Genomic DNA, 26,117 nt, shown 5'->3' with positions numbered 1-26,117 from the left:
AAAAAAAAAAAAAATGACTGGGTTCTAGGCTTAGTATCTAGGGGACAAAATAATCTGTATGACAAACCTCCATGACACGAGTTTACCTATGTAAAATAAAAGTTTAACAAAAAACTAAAAAAGTTACCTATGTAAAACAAAAGTTTAACAAACAACTAAAAAAAGTTACCTCCACCCAGAAATGCCTTTATTAACACTTTGGTTTGTACCCCTCCATTATTTTCTCTAGACATATAGATTTATGAGGCAGGCTAATGTGCTGAGACACTAGCTTGACTTTTATTTGGCCTTGCTGTGAATATACCTGGGCCTTCCTTTGCTTCAGGATGCCCTAAACTGTGGCGAAGCAGAGCTGAACTGCCCAAAGGAAAGTGTGAAGAGGAGAGGCAGGCCAAGCCTGGAGAAAGGCTACCCAAGAGAGAGGAAAGGAAACTGTGGTGAGTGCACCTCCCTCCTAAAGAAGGACAGGAACTCTGGTAGGTGAGGTGTGTTTTCCATAGATACTAAAACTCAAAGCCACACAGGGGACATATGTCCATTCCTCAGTCAGTCACTGTGGCCAGGAACAGAGGGTCAGGTAAGAGAATGGCAACTCCTAAGGAAACCACATGCCTGGAGCCGTGGGTGTAGAAGCAGGTCCCCAGAGGAAGCACGGGTCCCACAGACACAGTCCCAACTCTTGCTGTCTAGGCAGCCACTCCCATTTGTAGGTACTACACAGCTTCGTAGTACTTCTTAAAGTACTTCTTGTTCAAGGGATGGGACGAAAAGAGGATGCAGGACAAGGAGGAGGAAAGGAGATCCTTGCTTTTGTAGAAGAAACAAGGAGGCAGGGAAGGCTTAGAGGACAGGCAAGGAGAGATGTTTTCTTAAAAACATCCTCTGTCTGAGTGTTCAGCCCCACATCTCTGCTGATCCTACCCCTATAAGCACAAGGAAAAGGGCGGGAGGCAGCAGGAGAAGGATTGATCGTTCAGGCCTATATTCAAGTTTGCCTTTTCTTGCCATGTGGTTTTAATCTCACCAATCACAAGCCTCAAGGTATAGTGGGGCCACTGAGGTCTGAGTTCAAATTCAGCCATGCAACTAAGGAAACATTGTTTGATCTTGGTCCTGTTTTCTCATGTGTAAAATGGGTCTAACTCTAAACCACACATTGCACTGAGAATGAAATGAGGCACTATGAAATGAAGTGAGGTTAGTTGAATAATGTTCCCCCCAAATTCATGTCTACTGAGGACCTCAGAATGCGACTATATTTGGAAGTAGGGTCTACGCAGATGTAGTCTAAATGAGGTCATACCGCATTAGGGTGGGCACTAATCAAACGGATGGTATCCTCGTAAGAGGAGAGGAATGTAGAGATACACACAGAAAAGAATGTCATTTGAAGATGGAGGCAGAGATTGGAGTGATACAACTATAAGTCAGGGAATTCCAAGGACTTGAGGTCATGTGTTACAGAAGCCCTAGGAAATGAGTAAATTTCCTGGCACAGCACTAAGACATGCTGGTATTCTTCATTCCATCCCTTTCCCCTATTCCTAAATGTGCTCCAGAGACAATGGGGAAGCTGGAGCACATATAAGAATAGGGGAAAGAGAGGGAATAAAAGGGTATTAAAAACTCTCAAGGGATGTTAAAAAAAAAACTCCCAACAAACCAGGTATTGAAGGAACATACCTCAAAATAATAAGAGCCATCTATGATGAACCCACAGCCAACATCACACTGAATAGGCAAAAGCTGGAAGGATGCCCCTTGAAAACCGGCACAAGACAAGGCTGCCTTCTCTCACCACTCCTATTCACCGTACTATTGGAAGTCCTGGCCAGAGCAATCAGGCAAGAGAAAGAAAGAAAAGGCATCCAAGAAGGAAGAGAGGAAGTCAAACTACCCATGTTTGCAGATGACATAATTTTATATCTAGAAAATCCCATAGTCTCAGCCCAAAAGCTCCTTAAGCTGATAAACTTCAGAAAGTTTCAGGATCCCACATGAACATACAAAAATCACTAGTATTCCTAAACACCAACCATAGCTAAGCCAAGAGCCAAATCAGGAATGCAATCCCATTCACAGACAAACTGCTAAAAGCAAAACCAAAACTTTCCAAATAAGCCAGGCTTTCGTCAGTTCCTCAGAACTAGTTCTGGTTTGACTCACTCTCATGTTACGGCAAACCTTAAGCTGAATGAACAACTTTTCTTCTCTTGAATATATCTTAACGCCAAATTTTGAGTGCTTTTTTGTTACCCATCCTCATATGTCCCAGCTAGAAAGAATCCTGGGTTGGAGCTACTGCATGTTGATGGTTTTGTTTTTCCTTTTGGCTGTTCATTTTGGTGGCTACTATAAGGAAATCTAACACAAACAGCAACTGTTTTTTGTTGTTTTCTTTTGCATCTTTACTTGTGGAGCTGTGGCAAGTCCTCATGTGAGTAACGAGTGGGTTGAGATACTCTCATACTGTTTATGTTGTGGACCATGATGAGGCTGCCAGGGTGGGGGAAGGGTGGCCTACCTTCTCTCCACACCATTTGAGGCAAGAGACATTCTGCCTCAGAAATTGTGCTGAGGGGCACAAATAAGCTAATGTCCCCCTGCCCCAGATTTCTCTCACTTGTTCCTATGCATATTGTTCTTCTTGCTCAGTTTTATAAGGTGAGATATTTTCTGCATCAAATATGTGCACTGGAAAATAATATAACTATTCTTAAGATTGTCTCTCAGCTTAGAGTTTTCGGAGGCTTAATGGTGAAGAACTTAAAAATCTGTTTTCCTATGACTGACATCTGTTTGTGATTATCCATTTAGCAGACAGTGATCACTCCAGGCTGGCCTTTGTTTACAAGCTATGCCTAAGAGTCAGCTGTTGGTGGGGGGGGGGGGGGGCGGGCGTTGCGGGCGGGGGAACAAAAACAAAAAACCCAAAACCATTATCTTAATAACTTATAGAGGTAATCATTATTGAACAAAAGCATGATTTGGGGACTATGGAAAGGCTTATTTTTTCCATATAAAATGATCAGTGAAAAGGTAGAAAAATTAAACAGAACTGAAATAATTGCTATTGTTTGCTCACCGCCTGGATGCACGGAGTAGAAGAGCAAAGGCAATGGGTTCATGTGGAGGGGATGGAGGTGGAGAGGCTAAGCCTGAGTGAGATTACCAACTAATCAGGACTTTTAACCCAAAAATACTATGGCTCTGAGGGGCAGGGAATGAGAGACCTAAATTGACAAAATGCAGAGTAAAAATATTCAGTGTGAGCAGTAATGAGACAGTTGTATCAGGGTCAAATATGGAGTTGGCCTGGATGTCCTCCAAGCTCCTTTCCAAGCCTAACATTCTGTGAGTGGATGAACAATCCTGCTCCTGCTGCTCTTGCCACTGGAACCTGATCTATTTGCCTTCATTATTTGAGGTCTCCCCATCATCAGGCTCTTTGTTGTCTGCTGCTTCAGGGTGTCTTCTCCCCAGATTTCTCCTGTTGGTGAGCTTTTCCATTGAACTGGAGCTCCTCACAGGCAAGAAGCACACCTTTAAGGTTCTCTGAGTCCCAAGTTCCTAGTGCAGTACCTGGCAATACACATAGGTGCTTATTGGGTGCTTGCCGAATTGTTGAATGGATTTATTTGATGAAATGTCAGGAGAATCACCAGAAATGAAACGTTTGTGTAATGGACAGGGGGAAGTTTGAGGTTGATTTGAAAAAGGAGATGGTAGAGACAGTATTATGGGTCATGCTTCAGAGTTTATTTGCTTTACAATACATTGGACAGCAACCAATAGATTGTTCTGTGTCATTTTAATTCCACATGCTAATGTCCAAATATGTCATATGTCTTAATTGTTGCATACTTGGGTTACTCTGTAAAGGGGCAACTGTAGTATCACCTCCTCATGCCACACCCTGCTCCACTGTAGCTGGGCTCGATAACCTTCAAATCAACTCACAGAATTCCAGGACAGACAAGAGCATCTGAAAGGTTATCTAGCCCCAGTCACCTCTGATGCCTTCCAGCTGTCTCTAACACACCTGTGGGCTGACTTCCAGTTCTTAGTCTTCACGGCTCCCTATGACGAACTGCCCCTGCTTTGAGGGATTTTCCTCCATTGCCTCAGAAGTACTGCCCTGGGGGAGCTTCTGATGCTCTTCTGACCACCTTGTCTCTGCCTTTTTCACTAGTCCTCTGTTCCTGCTCTCCAAATTTTGGGACGTTCCTGAGTTCAGATCTTTTCTTTATAATCTTTCTTTTATATTCTCCCCATCAGATGGTTCATTCATTCCTCAATATTAACTAACATTTCCATATTAGAAATAACTTCCTTATCTTTAGCCCTAAATTTTGTCCCAAACTCTGGACCTATAATTTTTTGGAATGCTTATGCCTTGCCCAGACTAAAACCAAACTTACTGTCTCCCCTCTAAAATCAGCTCCAGATCTTCTATTTCTCCCTGCCACCCCTTCCTCCCCCATGGCTCCAATATTGTCTTGCCAGTCTGGTCTTAAAACCACAGTCAATCTTGTTGCTTTTCTCTTTGTCTCTTGTGCATGGCTGATCAGCAGTCAATTGTTTTGTCAATTGTCTTATATGTTTCTTCTTCCTCTTCCTTGCTTCCTTTTTCTGACCTGAAGTTAGGGCCTTGTTACCAAACATCTAGATGAATACAGTGACCCCCTAATTGAGAGGCTGTCTACCAATTCCACCCACCCTCAATTCTATACTCAAAAAAAAAACTAGATGTAATCTTTTTCAGATACTCCTTTGGTATTGTCACTTAGTTTTTGAGTGACTGGCACTATTTCCCGATTGGCAGCTCTGCCTGGCATTAAGCTCTTGACATTCTCAACCTAAGTGTCCAGCCAAGTTACTCTGTTCATTGTCCCCTCAACACGCCTGTGCATTTGCACCTCTGAGACTGCTTCTGAGTCAGCTATGCACTGCCCTTTAGAATAGCTTCAACCCCAAATCCTACCAGTGCTTCAAAGGCCCAGTTCAAATCCTACCCCTCTGGGAAGTCTCCCTTCCTTTAGTCAACTTCTAGGGCTTTTGCAATTTTATCACTTGTTTTACATCAGTTTTACTATTTTTCATGTGTGAGAGTTTTAACCTTCCAATTATGGTACAATGTCTTTAAGGGCAAGGGCCCTTTCTTAGAGGAAACCCTCTATGAATTCTCCAATGATAAATTATTCTATGAATTCTCGCAACTTTCTAATATAAAGGCTTATAAAAAGTGGGAACTCACTGTTTATTGCTTAAAAAATTGAGATTTAATTTGAACTTAAATGCTCTATTAAATTGAGTAGAATAGCATCTTAAGGCTACTGGTAGTCTATCTATGCCACAGATGGTTTAGAGATCAAATAATTACTCATATACCTATGACAGCAGAGTACTGGCTCTAAGATCCCCCCAAAACTCAAATACCTATTGGGTTTGTCAGGCAACAAAAATAAGTGAATCCAGCTAGGTCTGATACAATGGAAAATGGTAGGACCTGGGGCAAACTCTGTATAACTTGCCCAAAGGCATTCAAATTCAGATTATGTTCAGACATTGCTAATTACAATTAGTGTCTTAGACACTTGGCTTCAAAACAGTGGTTAGTTCAGGTATTTCAGATCAATTGGGTATGCATTTATCTAGGTCTTCATGGATAGCCGGGCTCTACTAGACACTGGGAGAGGGAAGAGGCAAATGGGATAAGACTGGCAGTATTTAACAAAGAATGAAGTATTTTACAAACATGATCCTTTAGGCTGGTTATTGTTACACAAAGGAATGATTTGCTAGGATTCTTGAGATACTTCCATAGAATGTCTATGCCTCACTTATTGCACAGACCAGAGAATTCCATAAAAGCACTGGCTGTATCTTATTTACCCTTGTATACTAGAGCTTGGCACATAGTAAATACCAAGTAAATGTTTTGAATAAAAGAAAGAGATAATTAAAGCTTCAGCACCACAATTATTTGTATTTCATCTATCCATTTGGAAATAGATCTCCACAGACAGTAGAAATGGCAAGAAACTAGGCCTATAGCAACCAAGAAGTGAAACTGCTAGAACCTACCATCATTTCTGATCCTCTTGCAAATTTTGCTTGAAAAAAATTTCCTCATTTTCTGTTTACGAACTTATCCTCAGAATTTACAGATGTTTCCTTGATTTCTCTGGAAAGATACAACTTCCTAATGCAATTGAGTAAATTGATACTTCTTATGTAGAAATAAGCAGAATAAGCTGGGCAAGGTAGCCCACAACTATAGTCCCAGCTACTTGGGAGGCTGGGGCAGGAGGATCACTTGAAGCCAGAGTTTGCTCGAGGCCAGGAATTCGAGGCTGCAGTGCTCTATGATCACACCTGTGAATAGCCACTACACTCCAGGCTAGGCAATGAGTGAGACCTAGTCTCTAAAGAAAAAAAAAAAAAAAAAAAAAGACAAAATAAGATCAAAATTGAGTATGAACTGATAAATACAAGGCAGACAAGAAATATCCTGAGAGGTGCAATCGTTCTGCAGACATTTGCTTGGGAAGCTCAGGGGAGGATTTATGAAGGAGGTAGCCCTGAGTGAGTCTTAAAAAATGGGTAGACTTTTACCAGGCAAGATCTTAGTGAAGTTAGTGAGAGGAGTGGTCATATAGGAATTCATGGGATTTTTAGACCAAAGATTACCACCCTTATAAGTGATAATGCCGATGAATGTGAAGAATGTTTACCACTTGCAAAGTATTTTTCACATACCTTGTCCAAGTTCCCACAAGCATTTCTGTTCACTACCTGTGGTTTGGTCAAGAGACCCAGATATTAGAGAACTTGTTGATTTCTAGTTGCTAACTCCGCCCAATACCATTAAGATGAAAATGGATAGCCACATAGGAACAGACATCAATAAACATATTTAGAAAACACAAGTGAATTTTAAAAGGGGAGACTAAAGAGGTGGCATGGTTGTTTGAACATGTTCGTTTTTGTCTCCTGGAGAAAAGTCAGCACAATGCTCATTCAGCTACATAAGTGTTTCTGTTACAGCTCTTTCAGTCCACCATTCGGCAGGTCCTGAATTCTTGTCCCTTGTCCAGAAAAAATGAGGTATGTGGACAACTGGAGGGTGAGCAAGGCGGAGAGGAGCTTCGTTGAGTGACAGAACAGCTTTCAGGAGACCCAAAGTGGGTAGCACTTTTCCATAGGCAGGAAATGAGTGTTCAACTCTCAGCAGAGAGGAGACCCACATGGATAGCTCCTTACCACAGGCAGGTCATCCCAGAGAGTTGAGGAGACCCAAGCCAGGCACAGTGGCTCACGCCTGTAATCCCAGTACTTTGGGAGGCCGAGGCGGGTGGATCACGAGGTCAGAGTTCGAGACCAGCTTGGCCAAGATGGTGAAACTCCATCTCTACTAAAAATATGAAAAATTAGCCAGGTGCAGTTGTGCACGCCTGTTATCCCAGTTACTCAGGAGGCTGAGGCAGGAGAATCACTTGAACCCAGGAGGCGAAGGATGCAGTGAGCCAAGATCACACCACTGCACTCCAGCCTGGGTGAGAGAGCAAGACTCCATCTCAAAAAAAAAAAGAAAAGAAAAGAAAAGAAAGAAAGAAAGAGGAGATCTGAAGTGAGCAACTCCTTCCCCCAGCTGGTAGTCCCAATGTCTGTTCAAGTCGGGCTGAGTCCAGGGTTTTGTTTGTTTGTTTGTTTGTTTGTTTGAGACGGAGTCTCACTCTGTCACCAGGGCTGGAGTGCAGTGGCGCAATCTCGGCTCACTGCAACCTCTGCCTCCCGGGTTCAAGCGATTCTCCTGCTTCAGCCTCCCGAGTAGCTGGTATTACAGACGCCCACCACTACATCCTGCTAATTTTTTGTATTTTTAGTAGAGACGGGGTTTCGCCATGTTGGCCAGGCTGGTCTCAAACTCCTGACCTCGTGATTTTCCTGCCTCGGCCTCCCAAGTGCTGGGATTACAGGCATGAGCCACTGAGCCCGGTCGAGTCCAGGGTTTTTACAGGCTCAGAAGGGAGGAAGAGTGTGCTGATTGGCCCATGGGCAGCCATGGAAGGGCCCAGAAAAAGCACTGTAAGTTCTTACCCCAGGCTGTGGACTCCACCCACAATTGGCAGCCTGGCTCCCAGGCTTTGGGCCATCCCTGTCTTGAAGGTTGGGTTTCACCAGGGACCTAACCCCTTTCCACCAAGGAACCTGTCTCCCTCTTGCCATCAACATGCTGTCCATGATGCCCAGGCTGTTCGTGCCGAGGGGTGCCTGCAGGCCTGCCCTGAGCCACCCTCAGCCCCTGCTCAGCCTCCCTCTGTGCTTGTCAGCACCCAACATCTGGAAGAGCTCGAGGCAGCAGGGGGCTAGTGTGTCAGTACCACCCTGAGCACCCACATGCCTGGCCGGGTTGTGACAGCACCTAGGCTTGGCCACAACTTTGCCTCACCCAGTAGCAGGTGCCAGGAGTGGGAAGAGGCCAGGGAGTGGGAGCAGGCACTTTCAACCTTGTGGGAGCAGGGGACTTCCTGGGCCCCTGAGAGTACAGAGATGCCTGGGTCCAGAGCCACTGCTGGGCAGCTACAGGGGTGCCTGGGAGCATGCGGTTCCCACCCCGCCAACTCAGTACGGGGCGGGACTCCCACCTGTTCTTGGCCTCCCTGGCCACACCTCCACTGCTGCAGCTGCTCTAAACGGGCAGCTGCTGCCATCACTGTGAGCTATGATTGTGCCACTGACTCCAGCCTGGGCAACAGAAAGAGACCTATATGGTATGTTAAATGGTAATGACTGCTTTGGGGGAGAAAAGATGACTAAGGATTGTTGGGAATGCTGGGGTAGGGTTGGAGTGCTCTTGCAATTTTACATAAGACAGTCTCAGGAGAAAAAACAATGAAAGTGTCCGGGTAGAGGGACATGTACACTGGCAGCAAGGTCTTCCCTTAGGGAATGGATCTGTGGAAGAGGCCACACAGGCCTGGAAGCAGGCTTAAGGCCATTCAGGCTAGGAATTCCAGTGTTTCAAAGACAGACTGCAATGGATGGTGGCTGGTAGGTCAAAAGCTCCAGATAACATCTCTCAGCCCTGCGAACACCTTACCCTCAGGGAGAAGGGTGGGCACAGTGGGGTCCTGTAAAGCATGGGGTCCAGGACAGAGGGCCCTCTTGTCTTGGCTGTCGAAAAAACTGGGTTTTACACTGAGTGAAATGTTGAGCCATCGGAAGGTTTTAAGCAAATATGGTTTGACTTTTATTTTTTAAAAACCACTCTGGCTGCAGAATCAACTGCAGGAAGGCAAAACTGGAATCATAGAATCCAGTTGTCAGACTAATGCAGAAATCACCATGAGAAATGACAATGACTCTGACTGATATGGAAGCAGTGGAGGTGGTGAGAAATGGTCAGATTCTGGATATATTTGAAGGAATGGCCAATAGGGTTGGTTAATGAATCAGATGTAGAGTGAGAAAAGAAAGGACTCAAGATGACTCCAAGGTTCTTGTCCTTCACCTCAATAAGTGGAGGATGGAGCAGAGGAAGGCAAGACTAGAAGGTAAAAATAGCAGTGAGAAGGCTCTGCTATGGTATAAGAAGAAATGATAAGAAGCTGAATTAAGGTGATGGCAGTGGGGTGGAAGAAAGGAGAGCCACCACGCAAAAAGTATCCAGGAGGGAGAATTAACGGGACTAGGGGATGGGCCATATTTGCAAGATGAGAAATGCAGAGGTCTAAGATTCTAGCTTAAGGTGGGTGTTGCTACTATTAGCATAATAGGAAAACAAGGCACAAAGACTTTTCAAAATTTGTCCAAGGTGTTCGAGGCTTACAATTTGTAAAACCAGGATTAAACCCAGATGTGTCTGATTTTAGAGCCTGAGCTCTTACTCATTGCATAAACCACATTTTCCCTAGAGGAGGATTAGTAGGAAAGGAAGCTGCTGGTTGGAAAGTATCTTTATAGCAGTGTCTGTTCCTCGGTTTGCTCAAGGAGACAGTGTGCCAGGAAAGTCCCCGTGGAAGGGCAAGGAAGAAGGGGAAGTTAAAGTCAGTGGCAGGTGATCCAGGAATCTTTTCTGTTGCTAGAGCTATGTTACATGCTGTCCTTTCATGCTCTAAAAATAAGAGTGCTGGCAAGTGCCAGGCCTGTTGGTGCAGCTTAAGATGATACCTTTCTTGGATATATATGCATCTGAATAAGGAAGGCTATCTTCTGGTCAAGCTAAGGTATGCCATGAGCATTTCCCTGTGGAAAGCACTTAATTCTGTTCCCAGTTGTTACCTGCTGTAAGATCTCCCTTTCTAAAATAAAAACAAGAATACAGCTCACTGAGGACCTTACATTTCCCTCTAGCTACTGACTCATTTCTCTTCTCCTTTTTATAGCACTCTTCTTGAGAGAGTTGCCTATATTTGTTGCCACATCTTTACCCATTCTCTTTTGAACCTATTCAAGCTTTCATCTGTACAAAACTCACTGATACTGTGCTTGTCAGGATCATCCATGACCTCCATACTGCTAAATGCAACTCTCAAGAGTATTTGGCTCTACTGATCACTCCTTTGTAGCACTGTGTTTTAAAATATAGGTTTTATTATTATTTAGGTATGGTGAGGCCAATATATCAGGAAATGACTGTCATTGAAAAAAGTATGTTGTACTCACAGATCCCAAGAGAAGGGGGCACACCATGCCACAAAGGGCCACATGGGGAAGCACCAGGGTCAGCCAGGAGGCGGGTGGGGGGTGCGCAAGATCTTTATTGTGGTTTCAACAGGAAGAAATGGGTGAAGCAGGGTGAGTGGATTTAGGATTAGCTGATATAAATAATTTCAGCAGGCTCTGGGGCATAGGGGCTGTCCCTAGTCTTCTGGTACTTGGCCCTGGGGTGATTAGGGCAGTTGCATAGTGTTGGGAATGTGAAAGCCCCCAATAAATGAGGCAGTTGTGGGTATGGGCTCTGAAATGGGTTGGTTTGCATTTGAAAGTTGTGCTCATGGGCAAGTGGTTTACTCTCTCTTAGAGGTTAGAATTGGCTAACCCTGGGAGCGGCAGTCCCTTCAGGGTCAGCAAGGCCCCAAGTGTCAAAGCATCAGAATACAGAAAATAAAATGCATGGATAATACACACTGCCATTTGCCTTTGTACCCTTCCTTTCAATCTTCTCTGCTGGTGACCGCTCTTCACAAAGATCTATAAATGTTGGAATACCCCATGTCTCAGTCCTTGGGCACTCTCTTTCCTATCTTTCTGTAGGTGATGTAATGCAGATATCCATGACGTTAAATCTTTAACACTTCTGCATTGATGACTCCTAAATTTACATCTCTACCCCAACTGCCTACTAAACACCTCCACTTGGATATCTAATAGGCATTTCAAACCAAATCTACAACAAACGTAACTCTTTTTCCCCTTCCTTAATTTGCTTCTCCCTCAGCCTTCTCCATTTTAATAAACAGCATCTCCATTGCCTTAGTGACTCAAGCCCCAAACTTAGGAATTTTCCCAGATTTCCCTATTTTTCTCAAACTATATATCTAGCCTGTCAGCAGTTCCCTTCAGGTCTTTTTTCAAACTATAGAAGGCCTAAATAAAGGAAAGACATGCTGTATTCATGAATTGGAAGACTAAATATTATTCAGCTGGCTGTATTCCCCAAATTGATCTATGGATTCAATGCAATCCCTACCAAAATTCCAGCTTCCTTTGTCTGCAGAAATGAGCAAGTTGACCCTAAAATTCATTTGAAAATGTAAGGAAGCCCAAATAGCCCCCTAAAAAAAAATCTTGAAAAAGACTAACAAAGTTGGAGGACTCACACTTTCCAGTTTCAAAACTTACTACAAAGCTACAGTAATCAACACTGTGTGGTACTGACATAGGATAGACATATAGTTCAATAAAACAGAATCGAGAGTCCAGAAATACATCCTTATATATATGATCAATTGATGTTTTGCAAGGGTGCCAAGACAGTTCAATAGGGAAAGAATAATTTCCTCAACAAATTGTACAGGCACAACTGAATGCCCACAATCAGTAGAACAAATTTGGAACTAAAGTTCTTATATTTAGGTTCTTGATCCATTTTGTTTAATTTTTGTATATGGTATGAGGTAAGGCTCCAAATTTGTTCTTTTGCATGTGGACATCCAGTTGTCCCTATACAATTGCTCCATTTATATTTATCTTAGCAGAAAATACAGATGTAAATCTTTGTGGGCTTGACTAGGCAATGGTTTCTTAGGTATTACACCTAAAGCACAAACAATAAAAGAAAAAAGTAGATAAATTGGATTTTTTTACTTAAAATCAATTTGTGTTTCAAAATTAAATAAAATCAAAATTAAATTAAAACATTTATCCTTCACAGGATTCTATCAAGAAACTGAAAAGACAATGTGCAGAATGGGAAAAAATATTTCCAAATCATATATTTGATAAATAGTTTGGCAATTCCTCAAAAAGTTAAATATAGAGTTACCATTTAATTCAGCAATTCTACTCCTACATATGTACCCGAGATAATTAAAAGTATACACAGACAAAGACTTGTATATGAGTTTTCATAGGAACATTATTCATAATAGCCAACAAGCAGAAACAATCCAAATGACCATCAACTGATGAATGGGTAAGCAAAATGTGGTATATCATACAATGGAATATTATTTAGTCACAAAAAGGAATGCAGTGCTGATATATGCTACAATACAGATGAACCTTGACAACATTATGTTCAGTGAAAAAAGCCAGCCACGAAAGTCCACATATTGCTTGATTCCATTTTTATGAAATATCCAGAATAAGCAATTGATAGAGACAGAAACTAGATTAGTGGTTGCCAAGGGCCATAGGGAAAGGGAAGGGGAAATAGGAAGTTTCTGCTAATGGGTAAGGGGTTCCTTTTCAGGGTAATGAAAATGTTCTAAAATTGGATAAGTGTTTGTTGCACAACTCTGTGAACATACTAAAAACCACAGAGTCGTGCACTTAAAAAAAGTTTGTGTTTTAAATATATATACACACTTAGACATATATAACCCTCTTTCGTATATCAATTATACTTTAATAAAGCTGTTGAAATTTTTAAAATAAAATTTTAAAACAAAGAAAAAATATATAAACTCGCCAACAGACCACTTCTCACCCCTACTAGCCCCTCTACTCTAAGCTATCAGCATTTCTGCAAACACATTCCTAACTGATCTCACTGCTTGTAATCTTGCCAGCAACCTCTCCCTCTCAGCAATAGTCTATTGCCTACACCAAAGCTTAGTTGTCTCTTAATGATGTAAATGAGGTTCTATCATTCTCCTGACCCAAACCCTCCACTGCTTTTCATCACACTCAGAGCAGCTCTGCTGTTGCCTGATTTAGATGTATGGCTCCAACAGATTTCCCCTGAAGAAATGATTCCATGGCTGATAAAAGTTGGAAAGCCGCCTCAGTTTCAGACCATTATCAGATTAGCTGTGTGCTCTGTCCCTTTCCTCAACCATAAGAAGTCCATGGATAAAGAAAGCTTCAGAGTAAAGGAGAAAGCATGGGAGGTACAGCAGGACCAAGGTGGGGCATTCGCAGCCCCCACCCTCATCAGAGCCAGTTCCCTACTCTCCCTGTCTAAACCTCTTAGTAAGAGGTAGTTCAAGAGAGGGGCAAACTCAATTCCAGCACTCAAAAGCACTTGACTACTTTGCTCAGTCAACTAGCAAGTATTTATTGAGAATGTAGCTCTGTTCTATGGAGTCTTATTTTCAAGTGTCAGACTCCCAAACATCCAGTCCAGGTAAAGAAGATGGTGTCCATTATTCATTTGACAAACAAAGTTGGCGTTCAAGGGCCAGCTATTGAAAAAAGCTATGGAAAGCTTCCTGAGACGTGCAGGTAACTGCCAATATGTGTGGTTCACAAGGACTGGTTCATATTCAGAAACGGCCATTAGAAAAGGAAGAAGAACTTCTCATTTGGATTTATAAAGAGTGTCTTGTTTACACTTAATTTATATCTTCTCTTCTCCAGGAAATCAACCTATAACTTCTCCTCCCAGCTCCACTCTACCATGGTCTGTCACCTTCCCCAAATGATTTGTTATTCCCCTGTTTTCAAAAGTGAACAAAGAACCAAAGACCCAGCAAAGTTTCACAAGGCCCTGAGACTTTCAATTGTCTATTTCAGATCAAATACAGAACATGATCTTCCTCCTGCTAATGTTGAGCCTGGAATTGCAGCTTCACCAGATAGCAGGTAAGAAAGGACAAAGGGAGAGGCTTAAGAAAGAAGAGCAGGTGGTGGTTCCTAGCCAAAGCCAAAAATGAGAATGTGGCCCTCAGGCTGAGGGCTTTCTTTGAGAGGACGTATGATTTCTGGGCTATTCCAAGCACCACAAAAAAAAAAAAAGAGTCCCCATGGTGGCTTATACATGCCAATGTCCCTATCTGACAGAAACGGGGACTGAGAATATTGCTCCATCTATTCCCACTATCCAGTGAGGGTAATGACAAGAAGACAGGATCACTCAGACCATGTAAATCTAAACTGATACAAGAGGGCAGGTGTTGAGTTCCCTTAAAGGTGAGATGCCAAGCAGCTGTCCCCTTCCTTTCTGGCAGGGAGAGTAAGGAGACAATGGCCAGGGAACACCGTTACTCTAAAGATAATGTATTGAAGACATTCTGCATATTATTAGTTGTTTCTGTGAGTTTCTCTTTTGAAAAGCAACAATAGCAGCCGTTGGTCATTCATACCTTAATGTGGTTTACTGAGTCTTCCTAAAACCCAAATGAACAATGAACCTTAAGGCTATCCCTTTGGACTTGAAGAAAGGACTTCTATTGGAGGATGAGGGTGAGCAGAAAGAAAAGCAGTTTCACAGTTGGTTGTTCTCCTGGGGAAGGTAGTTCAGACCATTCGAGGGTGTAGTTAGAACCATGAGTGCACTATTTTGGATGAACACCAGGAGGTAAGAGAGTAAGACAGAGGTGTGGACAGAGGATTAAGTCCTCAAGACAATAGCCCCAGCCCCATGGGAAATCATCTTTCTGCTCATGATTGAGAAATAATGACTCCCTTGGCACTTGATAACCTTTCAAAGAGCTTTCTCCTCCCTACTAGCTGGTTCCAGATCACTCTTCACCCAGTCACATTCCTCTCACTCACTTGAGCTGCCCAGCCTGGTCTGGCACTAGAGACATGCACTTGGGGCCCTCCTCAAAGGAAGACCCTGAGATATTCTGCTTACTTCTCCTCTGCTCCTGCCTGCAGGGCCAGCTAAAGGAACTTTTCATGTTTTCTTTGCAAGGAACCCTGCCTGGCTGGCATTTTAGAGACAAGCAAAAGGGGCAATAACTTCCATGCTACAAAACAGCTTCAAGTTTCCATAGAGTGATAAGGGAAATGAGGGCCAAAAGACACTGTTCCCCATCCTGTGGCAGGACTGGGGGCTTCAGGAGAAAACTTGGGGAATGTGTAACCTCTGTGGGTTTGTAGCTTAAAAACACTGAGATCCTGGGTTTTCTGTCTTTGTTTTTTGCCTTTTCTCTTAGGAAAGGAGTGAGCTAGGGTGACAAGCGGCAACATTTTTTATCCCTCATTGGCTCTTTCTACAGAGGAAGGATCTTTTCTTCCAAGATAATCAGCACAAGACAATGAAGATAGGCACTAGCTCCCAGTTAGGTATACTAATGGGGCAAAAGGAAGAGCATTTACATTTATTGAGGATTCACTAAATGCCAGATACTGTGCTAGGCAATTTACATATGGTATAGTTCATTTAATCTTCACAACGATCATTTTGCAGGTGAGGGAACTAGAACTCAAAAAAGGTACTTAATTTCCCCAAGATTACATAGTTATTAGGTGACACAGGCAAGATTTCAACAAAGCTAATGTCCTTTCTACTTTACTGTGCTACCATGATGATGGTAATCAAAAATGGCAGACAACCCATAAATCTTCCAACTTTGGAATAGGTTTTTGCACTGAAGTCTGAATATGGATACATATTGAATGTTTATTCTGGATATTCACAGAATCAAAAAATATGTGTAATGAATTATGTTGCTGAATTAACTGAAAGGAAAGTAAAAATGTAGCGGTTTCTCACTTTTTTCACGAATTTGGAATTCTCTTCTGCTTTCCACTATGCAGATAACATCAGTTCAGACAAATATTAAATACCTACCTAAATTAGAATGCCTTCTCCTCATGGGATTTTAAAAAAATCTTGTCATTTCATGTCTCTTTAATTAAAGAGTTTTGATTTCAGAGGAGGGTACCTGCAAAAGAAAACAACAAAAAAACTAAAGGATCTGAGAAATAATTAGTGTTTACTTCTGGGGAGGGGAGGAGGTCTGGGATGGGAGTAAAAAGGATAGTCTTATCTATTATGTATATTCAGGTGGTTTTTTTTTTACAAGAAGCATGTATTAGGTATTATTTGTATAATAAAATATAATTTAAAAATACAAGAAATTTCTCATATAAAAATATGAAAGTAATCAGACTGCAACACTCAGTGCCTGAGAAGGAGCTACAGCTATCAGGGTGTCCAGACAGACAGAAGATTACATTTTCTTCCTTGCTCCTTGTACAGCCTCAGACCTGCATGCTTCATTGAAAAGAAAAGAAGATACCTGAATTAAATCAATGTGATGCTTAGTACCCTATCAGTGCACATTTCTTTTCTATTTTTAAATTTTAAAAATAACACTTGGCCAGGCACAGTGGCTCACGCCTATAATCCCAGCCCTATGGGAGGCCGAGGCGGGTGGATCACCTCAGGTCAGGAGTTCGAGACCAGCCTGGCCAACATGGCAAAACCCCTCTGTACTAAAAATAGAAAAATATTAGCCGGGCATGGTGGCGGCCACCTATAATCCAAGCTACTCAGCTGAGGCAGAAAAATTGCTTGAACCCAGGAGGCAGAGGTTGCAGTGAGCTAAGATCATGTCACTGTATTCCAGCCTGGGTGACAGAGTGAGATTCCATTTAAAAGAAAAGAAAAGAAAAAAAAACCACTTATGGCGGTATTCTCAGTCATTACAAATAAATAAAAACAATCCATATGCCCTGGAGAATTTGATTCCAGGAGTAGGCCTAGAAGAACTTCAACTGCAGAATGGATAGAGAAATCATGGTATATTTGCAGAATATATATTATATGTATAATATATAGCATGTGAATAAATTAATTACAAAAACATATGACCACATCTATTATTATATAGCATGTAGATAAATTACAAAAATATGTAACTACATCTATGAATCTTAGAGCATAATGCTGAGTAAAAAATAAATAAATAAAAATTAAGGCCAGAAGATAACACATAGCACAATGTCCTTTTCATAAATAAATATATTGCTTAAGCATACCTTATATATAAAAGATAAAGCTTAAAAAGTAAAGAAGAGGCCGGGCGTGGTGGCTCACGCCTGTAATCCCAGCACTTTGGGAGGCCAAGGTGGGCAGATCACAAGTTCAGGAGACCGAGACCATACTGGCCCGCATGGTGAAACCTCGTCTCTACAAAAAATACAAAAATTAGCTGGGCGTTGTGGCACAAGCCTGTAATCCCAGCTACTCGGGAGGCTGAGGCAGGAGAATCGCTTGAACCAGGGAGTCGGAGGTGGCGGTGAGCCAAGATCACGCCACTGCACTCTAGCCTGGGCAACAGAGTGAGACTCCGTCTCAAAAAAAAAAAAAAAAAAGTAAGGAAGAGACTGATAAGCCCGATATTCAGGATGCCAATTACCTCTGGTGCAGGCAGATATACATCATTAGTAATGTGCTAGTTCTTAGGGTAGGTGGTAGGTTCACAGATGTTCATTTTACTTAATTAAATATATTTTGAAAATTTATTTAAAGCTTTCTGTTGTAAAATATATCACAGAGAAAACCACATGAAACAACTATAAAGCTTAACATTACTATAAGGTGATTACTTTTGTAACACCACCCAGGTTAAGAAGAACTTTGTCAGCTCCCCAGAAATGCTTCACATACCCTAGCCCAATAAAACCTCCGTTGCAAATACTCTTCATAGCACTATCCGATATGCCCTTTATTTTTACCTTTTTTAAATTAAAACAAAACTTTTTAGAGACAGGGTCTTCCTCTGTCATCCATGCTGGAGTGCAGTGGCCCAACCACAGCTCACTGCAGCCTCCAACTCCCAGGCTCAAGTGAGTCTCCTGCCTCAATCTCCTGAGCAGCTAGGACTACAGGCATGTACCACCCTGTCTGGCTAATTTTTAAAATATTTTTAGTGATGGGGTCTTGCTATGTTACACAGGCTGGCCTCAAACGCCTCGTCTCAAGCAATCCTCCTGCCCCAGCCTCCCAAAGCACTGAAATCAGAGGTATGAGCCATCACTCTCAGCCTGCCCTTTATTTTTTCATGAAAGAGATTGCTGAAGAGGACTAAAAGAAGTTTTAGTAAGCATTCAATAAATGTATGTTCTTTATAGTTTCCAAATCAGCAAATATAGACATCCTGCATTTTTAAGGAGATTTATATATTTTATTGGACATGCTGTAATTTATTTAACCAGTTCCCTGTTGGTAGACATTATTTCCATTTTCTTCTGCTAGCTTAATGCTTGAAAAAAATGTGTGCCTCCTAAAGACTGTGATGAAAGTTGCCTCTGAATAAAACTCAAACAAATCATTAATCATTAACTCTTTCCTTACTTGTATGCTCTTTGGATGCTCTACTGTGTTATCTATAAAATAAAGTTTGAAGTGAAAAATTAGGGTAAAACATTTTATATCATTTTTAAAGGATATATACATGGATGTACTTACATATGCATGTTTAAATTTATATACCATAATATTTATTCTTTTTTTAAAAAAGTCTTATGAATTTTAACAAATGCATAGTCCTATAACTACCACCACCACAGTGAACATCCAGGACAGTTCCATCCCTTGCCAAACAAACAAACAAACAAACAAAAAGCTTCACCCAAGTCTTAAGTCCAGGCACCTACTGATCTATTTTCTGTCCTTATAGTAATGACTTTTCCAGAATGTCATATAAATGGGATCATTCATTAGATATCCTTTTGTATCTGGCTTCTTTCACTTAACATAAAGCATTTGAAATTCATTCATATTGTTGTGTGAATCAATAATTTATACCTGTTTGCTGTTGAGTATATTCTAGTGTATGTATACTATATTTTGTTTATAAATTCCCCAATTGGGGCACATTTGGGTATTTCCCATTTTGGGTGATTACAAATAAAGTTATTATAAATATTTGCATATAGGTTTTTTTGGGCAAACCTAGGTTTTCATTTCACTTGGATAAATACCTAGAAGTGGGATTGCTAGGTCACATGGTAAGTGTATGGTTTATTGTGAGAAACTGCCAAACCTTTCCATAGTGGCTGTACCATTTTTTCATTCCCACCAGCAAGTATATGAGAGTTCTAATTGTTCCTCATCCTTCCCAGCACTGGTATTCTTTTCTATTTTTTCTTTTTTTTGAGACAGAGTTTCGCTCTGTCACCCAGGCTAGAGTGCAATGCCGTGATCTTGCCTTACTGCAACCTCCGCCTCCCGGGTTCAGGCTATTCTCCTGCCTCAGCCTCCCAAGTAGCTGGGATTACAGGCACCCACCACCATGCCCTTCTTTTGTTTTGTATTTTTAATAGAGACGGGGTTTTGCCATATTGACCAGGCTGGTCTTGAACTCCTGACCTCAGGTGATCCACCCACCTTGGCCTCCCAAAATGCTGGGATTACAGGCATGAGCCACCACGCCCTGCTCTTTTCTTAAGTCATTCTAATAGGTGTGTAGAAGTGGTTCTAACTTGCATTTTCCTAATGACTAATGATATTAAGTATACATATATTTATATATTATTTTATATATAATCTTATATATAATATACATATTTTATATATTATATATATATAATATATATATATATACACACACATATTTTTTTCTTTTTTTGAGACAGGGTATCACTCTGTTGCCCAGATTGGAATACAGTGGTATAATCATAGCTCACTGCAGCCTCGACCTCTCAGGCTCAAGCGATTCTCCCACTTCAGACTCTGTAGTAACTGGGACTACAGGCCATGCCACCATGCCTGGCTAATTTTTTTTTTTTAATTTTGTAGAGATAGGGTCTCCTTGTGTTTCCCAGGCCAGTCTCAAACTCCTGGACTCAAGCCATCTTCTTGCCTCAGCCTCCCAAAATGCTGGGATTACAGGCATATGCCACTTAACTAAGTTTTTATGTACTTATTGTATATCTTCATTGGTGACATTCAAATCATTTCATCCTTTGTTATTGTATACTAAGGAATTAAACAATTGTTTAATTATTGTTTATTTTCTTATTGTAAGGTTTTAAAAATTCTCTATTTTTTTGAGACGCGGTCTCCATCAGTCGCCCAGGCTGGAGTTCAGTGTCGTGGCTCACTACAGCCTCTGCCTCCCAAGTTTAAGTGATTCTCCAGCCTCAGCCTCTTGAGTGGCTGGAATTACAGGCCTGTACCACCATGCTTGGCTTATGTTTGTATTTTCAGTAGAGTCGGGGTTTCACTATGTTGGCCAGGCTGTCTCAAGCTTCTGACCTCAAGTGGCCCACCCACCTTGGCCTCCCAAAGTTCTGGGATTACAGGTGTGAGCCACTGCCCCGACCTTAAGAGTTCTTTATTCTAGATACAAGTTCTTTATCAGATATTGATTTTCAAATATTCTTTTGAAGTCTGTAGCTTGTCTTTTCATTTTCTTAACTGTGTCTTTTGCAGAGCAAAGATTTTAATTTTGATGAAGTTTGATTTATCAATGTTTTCTTTTATGGATCATGCTTTTGGTATCATATCCAAAAACTCTTTACATAACCCAAGATGTAAAAGATTGTCTTCTATATTTTCTTCTACACATTTTGTAGTTGTATATTCTATATGTAAGGTTTATAAGCCATTTTAATTTTTATATAAGGTGTGATGTATAGGTTAAGCTCATTTTAGTTTTACATGTAGATGTTCAGTTGTTCCAGTCCCATTCGTTAAAAAACACCCATCCTTTCCCCATTCAATAGCCTTTGAATCTTCATCAAAATCAATTAGTCATATTTATGTGGGTCTATTTCTGGACTTTTTGTTCCATTAACTTATGTGTATATCCTTTTGCAAATATCACACTTATATTTGTTTTTTTTCTTACATTTTTATTTCAAAATCTAAGGACATCTTATAACCCAGAAATATTTTTTATACCTTGTCATGTCTTAGAGGAAAGAGCCACCCCAGTCTTTTTTCATTGATGTTTTTCTTCTCTCTTCGTACTCCAGAGGTAGATGAAAACCAGAGGGCCACAATGACCATGGTGATGCCTGAGGTCATTCTGGGGCACAGACCTCAGCCTAGGTTACTCCACTTTGCCTATCTTTAGATCCAAAACTACCCTGCTGACTGCTGAGATAAACAAAGGAGAATAATCAGGTTGGGGAAAGGATTTCTATGCGGAGACATGTCTCCATGCAGTCCTCCTACACTGAGCAGAGCATGAGTCAGGTGCTTAGAGCAGGATTTTGTCCTAAACCAGGAACTTCAGAGTTTTCTGAAGAATGTGGCTATGTAAAGCACCCCCCCCCACCCCACCCTTACTTCTCAAGTACATTACGTGGCAAGTCTGAAAAAACTTACACTTCTGTTGTTAAATGTGGGGGATAAAATATAAACTTAGCTTCAAGAGGAAGCTATCTTGGGAGGTAATGCAAATAATTCATTGTGTGTTTCCTGAATATGTGACAGGGGCTGACTACCATTGATGCCTCATTGCAATAAAATGCAAAGTTCCCCCAAGAATTTTTGAAATGCATCAAGCTAGGCGTTCTAATCTAGCAAAAGGACCTGCATGCATGAATTTTTCATGCTTTTGCCAAGTCTTTTGCCCTTTAGTTTAGTTAAGGGCCCCACATGAATGGAAAGCCTGTGTTGTCAGCTTAATTTTGTAGTTGTGGAAACCTTCCAGTTTTCTCCTTTGTCTAATACCTTCAGGAGTTCAATCCTAGGTTGAAGCTTAATTTAATAACCATGTGGCCTGTAAAGTAGAAAACAAAACATCTTTTCCTTAGCGTACAGCAAAAAAAAAAAAAAACAAAAAAACTCACTCATGGATGTAGTGTACATATGCCAGTGGATATATAGTCATAACTGCAGTCATTGGTAGCACAGAAATAAATGTGCATTGAAGACACAGAGATGAATTTGAATTCCGGTTCCATGAGCTACCATTCTTTGACCTTGGGCAAGTTGCATCACTTCTTTGAGCTTCAGTTTCCCCATCTGTAAAATGTGGATAGCAACATCTACCTCGCAGAGTTGCTGGGAGGATCAGATGAAATGATGGGCTAGCCCAGTGTCTGACTTACTGTGTTTAAGAAATATCAACTATTACGCTACTTCCCAGCGACAGTCCAAATGCAGACCAGTGTTATAACTCTACTTCTCAAACATTAATGTGCATGCAAATCACCGTGACCTTCTTAAAATGCAGATCCTGATTCCCTAGGTCTGGGGAAGACTTGAAATTCTACATTTCTACCTAGCTTCCAGGTGAAGTTGAGGACAACACTTTGAAGGCAAGGTGGTAAAAGACGCTTGCACGTGCAAATGTTACTTTGTGTAACTAATGGTTCCCAATACTGTCTGCACATTAGAAGCTCCCAGGAAAAGAAAATCTTTAATGATGCTGACCTCATCTCCAAAATAATGTAATTTTAACAGATCCAAAGTAGTGCCTGGGCATTAGTGTGTTTTAAAAGCCTCCCAGGTGATTCCAATGTTAGCCAAGATTGAGGCCCTCTGCTTAGTGAATCTAATTTGCAGCTGGGCTTGAGAAAAAACCTCTTCATAGAATTGTTTGCATCAGTGTCTTGATTGCCTCTGTAACTTACAATAAGCAAGAATGTTTCAGGATTTCAAAAATCTATTGCATTGCCTAAACCTCTTATTTTGTATGGAGTAATCAAGCTCAAAGTTTGCATGTCTTAGAAACTTTACTTGGGGCAAAATTAGACCAAGTAACAATTAATCTTCTAGGTATTCTGAGCTATTCAGACATATGATTCAGGTTTGCTAATTGCTCTTTTCTCTTGTAAATATTAGCTGAAAAATGTCACCTGTCTGACAAGTAGCATATTTTATGCCTATCACTCCTGGCACATATTCTTACAAGGCAGACAGGAAAAATAGGAAGAAAATGGACTTTTATCAAAGGCCCAGGCAGTAAAGAGGGGAGTTCTGCTGTAAGCTAAGGGGAGTTCCAGAGGAAGTTATAGGCGTTCCCTTTCTCATGACAAGAAAGCATAGTGCAGTAAATAAATTTGCTAAATAGATTCAACAGTCTCTACCCAAAGTCATCTATTTAATTCTTGTTACGCAGACTCAGCAACTAACCTTCCTTGTAAGCCCCATTTTCTTCCCTGTTTCCTGTTTATCAAATGTAATTAAACAAGAGAAGTATTATAGAAGAGTAAAAGCAGTAGGTAATTCCTGAACTTGGCATATGATTACTACATATTTGATGAATAGTTGAATATTATTCTTCAAGGACAGATTGGATTTGGTATCAGGTGGCTCTGCATTAAGTTATAAGGGACTTAATAACTCAAGTATTTAAGGACGGCTTCCATCATAAAGGGATCTGCCCTTAAGAGGGTCCCATTATGGAGATTCTGAGGTGAGAGCTATTCCAAGTGTGCAGTGGATTTAAATAAAAGAATCATACAGGAAATCTCTTTTTACATGCATTATTCCAGGGTCTTTGCAACCTGGCACAGCAAGTGCAGATATGATTAGCATTGTTTTACACACGTACACTCACCTTATAGCCCTGCCCCTGTGCCCCTCCTGCACAAAAGAATGCTGGGCACACGTGAACTCCTCTCTGTAGAAAGGCACATTAATGTTCTAGCCATGGTTAAAACAGGGATAGAGGCAAGCCAAAAATGTCGGTCATTTGAAATAAATCTCAAGTTTGTGCATACCACTATCAAGTGTGCTGTGTGGCAATTAAGAATGCCAATTTGTGTGATCACAGGCAAGTTGCAGTTTGATGAAAGGAAAGCAGAGGTGAATATATAACCAGGGTCATCCTTTCTTTCTCCCTCTCTCTCTTTCTGTCATTTATTTGCCAAGCTCTTAACTAGAACTTGCTATGTGCTAGGTACTGGATATATCAAAGCAAACTCAGCCTGGTCTTTGCCTTCAAAGATTTGCAGGATAGTGGGAAGAAAAACTTGAATCAGAGGACATGTGCAGTGGGAATCATTCAAGCAGCAGAAAACCCAAAAGTTACTTATACTGTGAAATCTGATCAGAGAATGGACTGTCCTGGTTAGTAAAATATCCTGGAGGATAAAGATCGGCCATGCATTCCACATATGAATTACCACTTTCCCAAGAACTAAAACATGGTATGAAAGAAAGGAACGAACATTTGCTGAGTGCCTACTGCCTGCCAGATCTAGGCACTTCACATGTAACACCTCGTCCAGCCTCCACCACAATACTGAGAGGTAGAGTTCAACCTCATTTTATAGATAAAGAGGCTGAAGCTCATAAAGATTAAAGGACGGACTCACAGTCAAAGGACTCCTAATCCTGAGTCAGCATTTGAACCCAGGCTCACCTGTCACTATATCCTATGCTCTTCCGTATCACATTTTATACTGAAACAACTTCTTGAATAGTTAATGCTTAGAAGCAGCCCCCAAATATTTGTTGAATGAATGATTTGATTGAATGAATGAATAAATGAATGAAGCAAGCTCTACTGAACATAATTTGATCTAATCTTCTGTGATTATTCAGAAACTACTTCAAGATTTTCCTATACCTCCATCATAATAAATACCCATTCATTAATGATGGAAGCAGCCTAATTTTGTCGTTTTTCACACTTTATTGATGTAAACACTACCTTTACTAGTTTGGCCACTCCTTATGCTTTTTTATAGAACTATTTAGATCAATTCAACTTTTAAAAAATAAAACCACATACCCCTGTGGTAGATGAAAAACAAGTATCATTTGCACTGGTAAATAGAGAATAGGAAGAAAAATAAATGCAGTGAAAATAAAGCAGTGTTATCAAATCCTACCCAGATACTGTTATCTACCCAGAAGCTTCCTGTTTGATTAAAAGGAAAAATAGCCATTGTTAGAGGTGTGGAAGTCTAGTTGCAAATTATATACAATTGAAGGATTAAAATAGAATGGAAAAGGGAATAAATTCCTCTCTGAATAATTTAACTCCCTTTAGGCTTTGATTCTGCCTCATCTAAAATCATCTTACATACTTCTAGTGGCGTCTCCCTCACATTTTGGTAAACTCTGAGTGGAAACTACGGATTTTGTAGTCAAACATCTGACTGGCTCTGGATTTTAACTGTACTAACATATGTCCTGAAGTGAACTGCTTGGAGCCAGTTTCCTCAACTATATAACCATAATGACAAAACAGGTTTCACGGTCATGTTTTCAGTATTAAACAATATAGTTAAAAGTACCTAGCACAGTGCCTGGCATAGAACATACTAGATATACATTAAGTATCAGTTCCATTTTTCCTTTCCCTTTATTGTCAGAAAATAGAAAGCATCTACAGTGGGCTTGTATGATGTGGTGGTTAGAAATACCTGATCTGATTCTGGCTGTGCAATCTTGGGCAAGTTACTTCATCTTTTTGTGCCTCATTTTTGTTTTCTGAAAAAAAGGATAGAATATTATTACCTACCTTGCTGGCTTCTGGGAAGACTCAGTGAGACAATGTGTTAGCAGAGTGTCTGACAATTGTAAGAATTCAACAAGTAATAGTTATTATTACCATCACTGGTGAGAGGAGTGATACTTGGCACAAAAATATATAGATTAATCAATATGGATTGAGGGAAACAAACCTGGAGAATAGGATGTGAAGGTATTTAAGTAACATGAGCTCAGACCTTGATGGTAGGGAAGTCGAAAGGAAGCATTTTGTTCTTATATGACAGATGACCTGGAATGACTGCAGGGCTTGGGGGGTCAGGGACTGGAGGTGGGAGAGGCCTCTGAGAGCAAGCAGTGCTGTCCA

At 40.9% G+C, this 26,117-nt stretch overlaps 1 protein-coding gene across 4 annotated transcripts in view; it reads left to right on the top strand.

Annotated features, from left to right (window-relative positions):
* The window catches only part of PDCD1LG2 (programmed cell death 1 ligand 2), a 77,384-nt gene that overhangs the window by 13,987 nt on the left and 37,280 nt on the right, over positions 1-26,117 (top strand). For 2 of the 4 annotated variants that reach the window (XM_001140776.8, XM_009456280.5), the window contains exon 2: positions 14,188-14,256. In XM_001140776.8, the coding sequence (XP_001140776.2) occupies positions 14,188-14,256 (69 nt within the window). Of the gene's footprint in view, positions 1-2,092; positions 2,438-14,187; positions 14,257-26,117 lie in introns of those variants that run through there. The other 2 variants (XM_063788735.1, XM_016960571.4) reach the window with 2 other exon arrangements.

Source organism: Pan troglodytes, chromosome 11 (genome assembly GCF_028858775.2).
Source record: "Pan troglodytes isolate AG18354 chromosome 11, NHGRI_mPanTro3-v2.0_pri, whole genome shotgun sequence".
Classification (NCBI taxonomy): Eukaryota; Metazoa; Chordata; class Mammalia; order Primates; family Hominidae; genus Pan; species Pan troglodytes.
The sequence above is the reverse complement of the archived record's forward strand: the minus strand, read 5'-3'. Positions and strand labels throughout refer to the sequence as shown.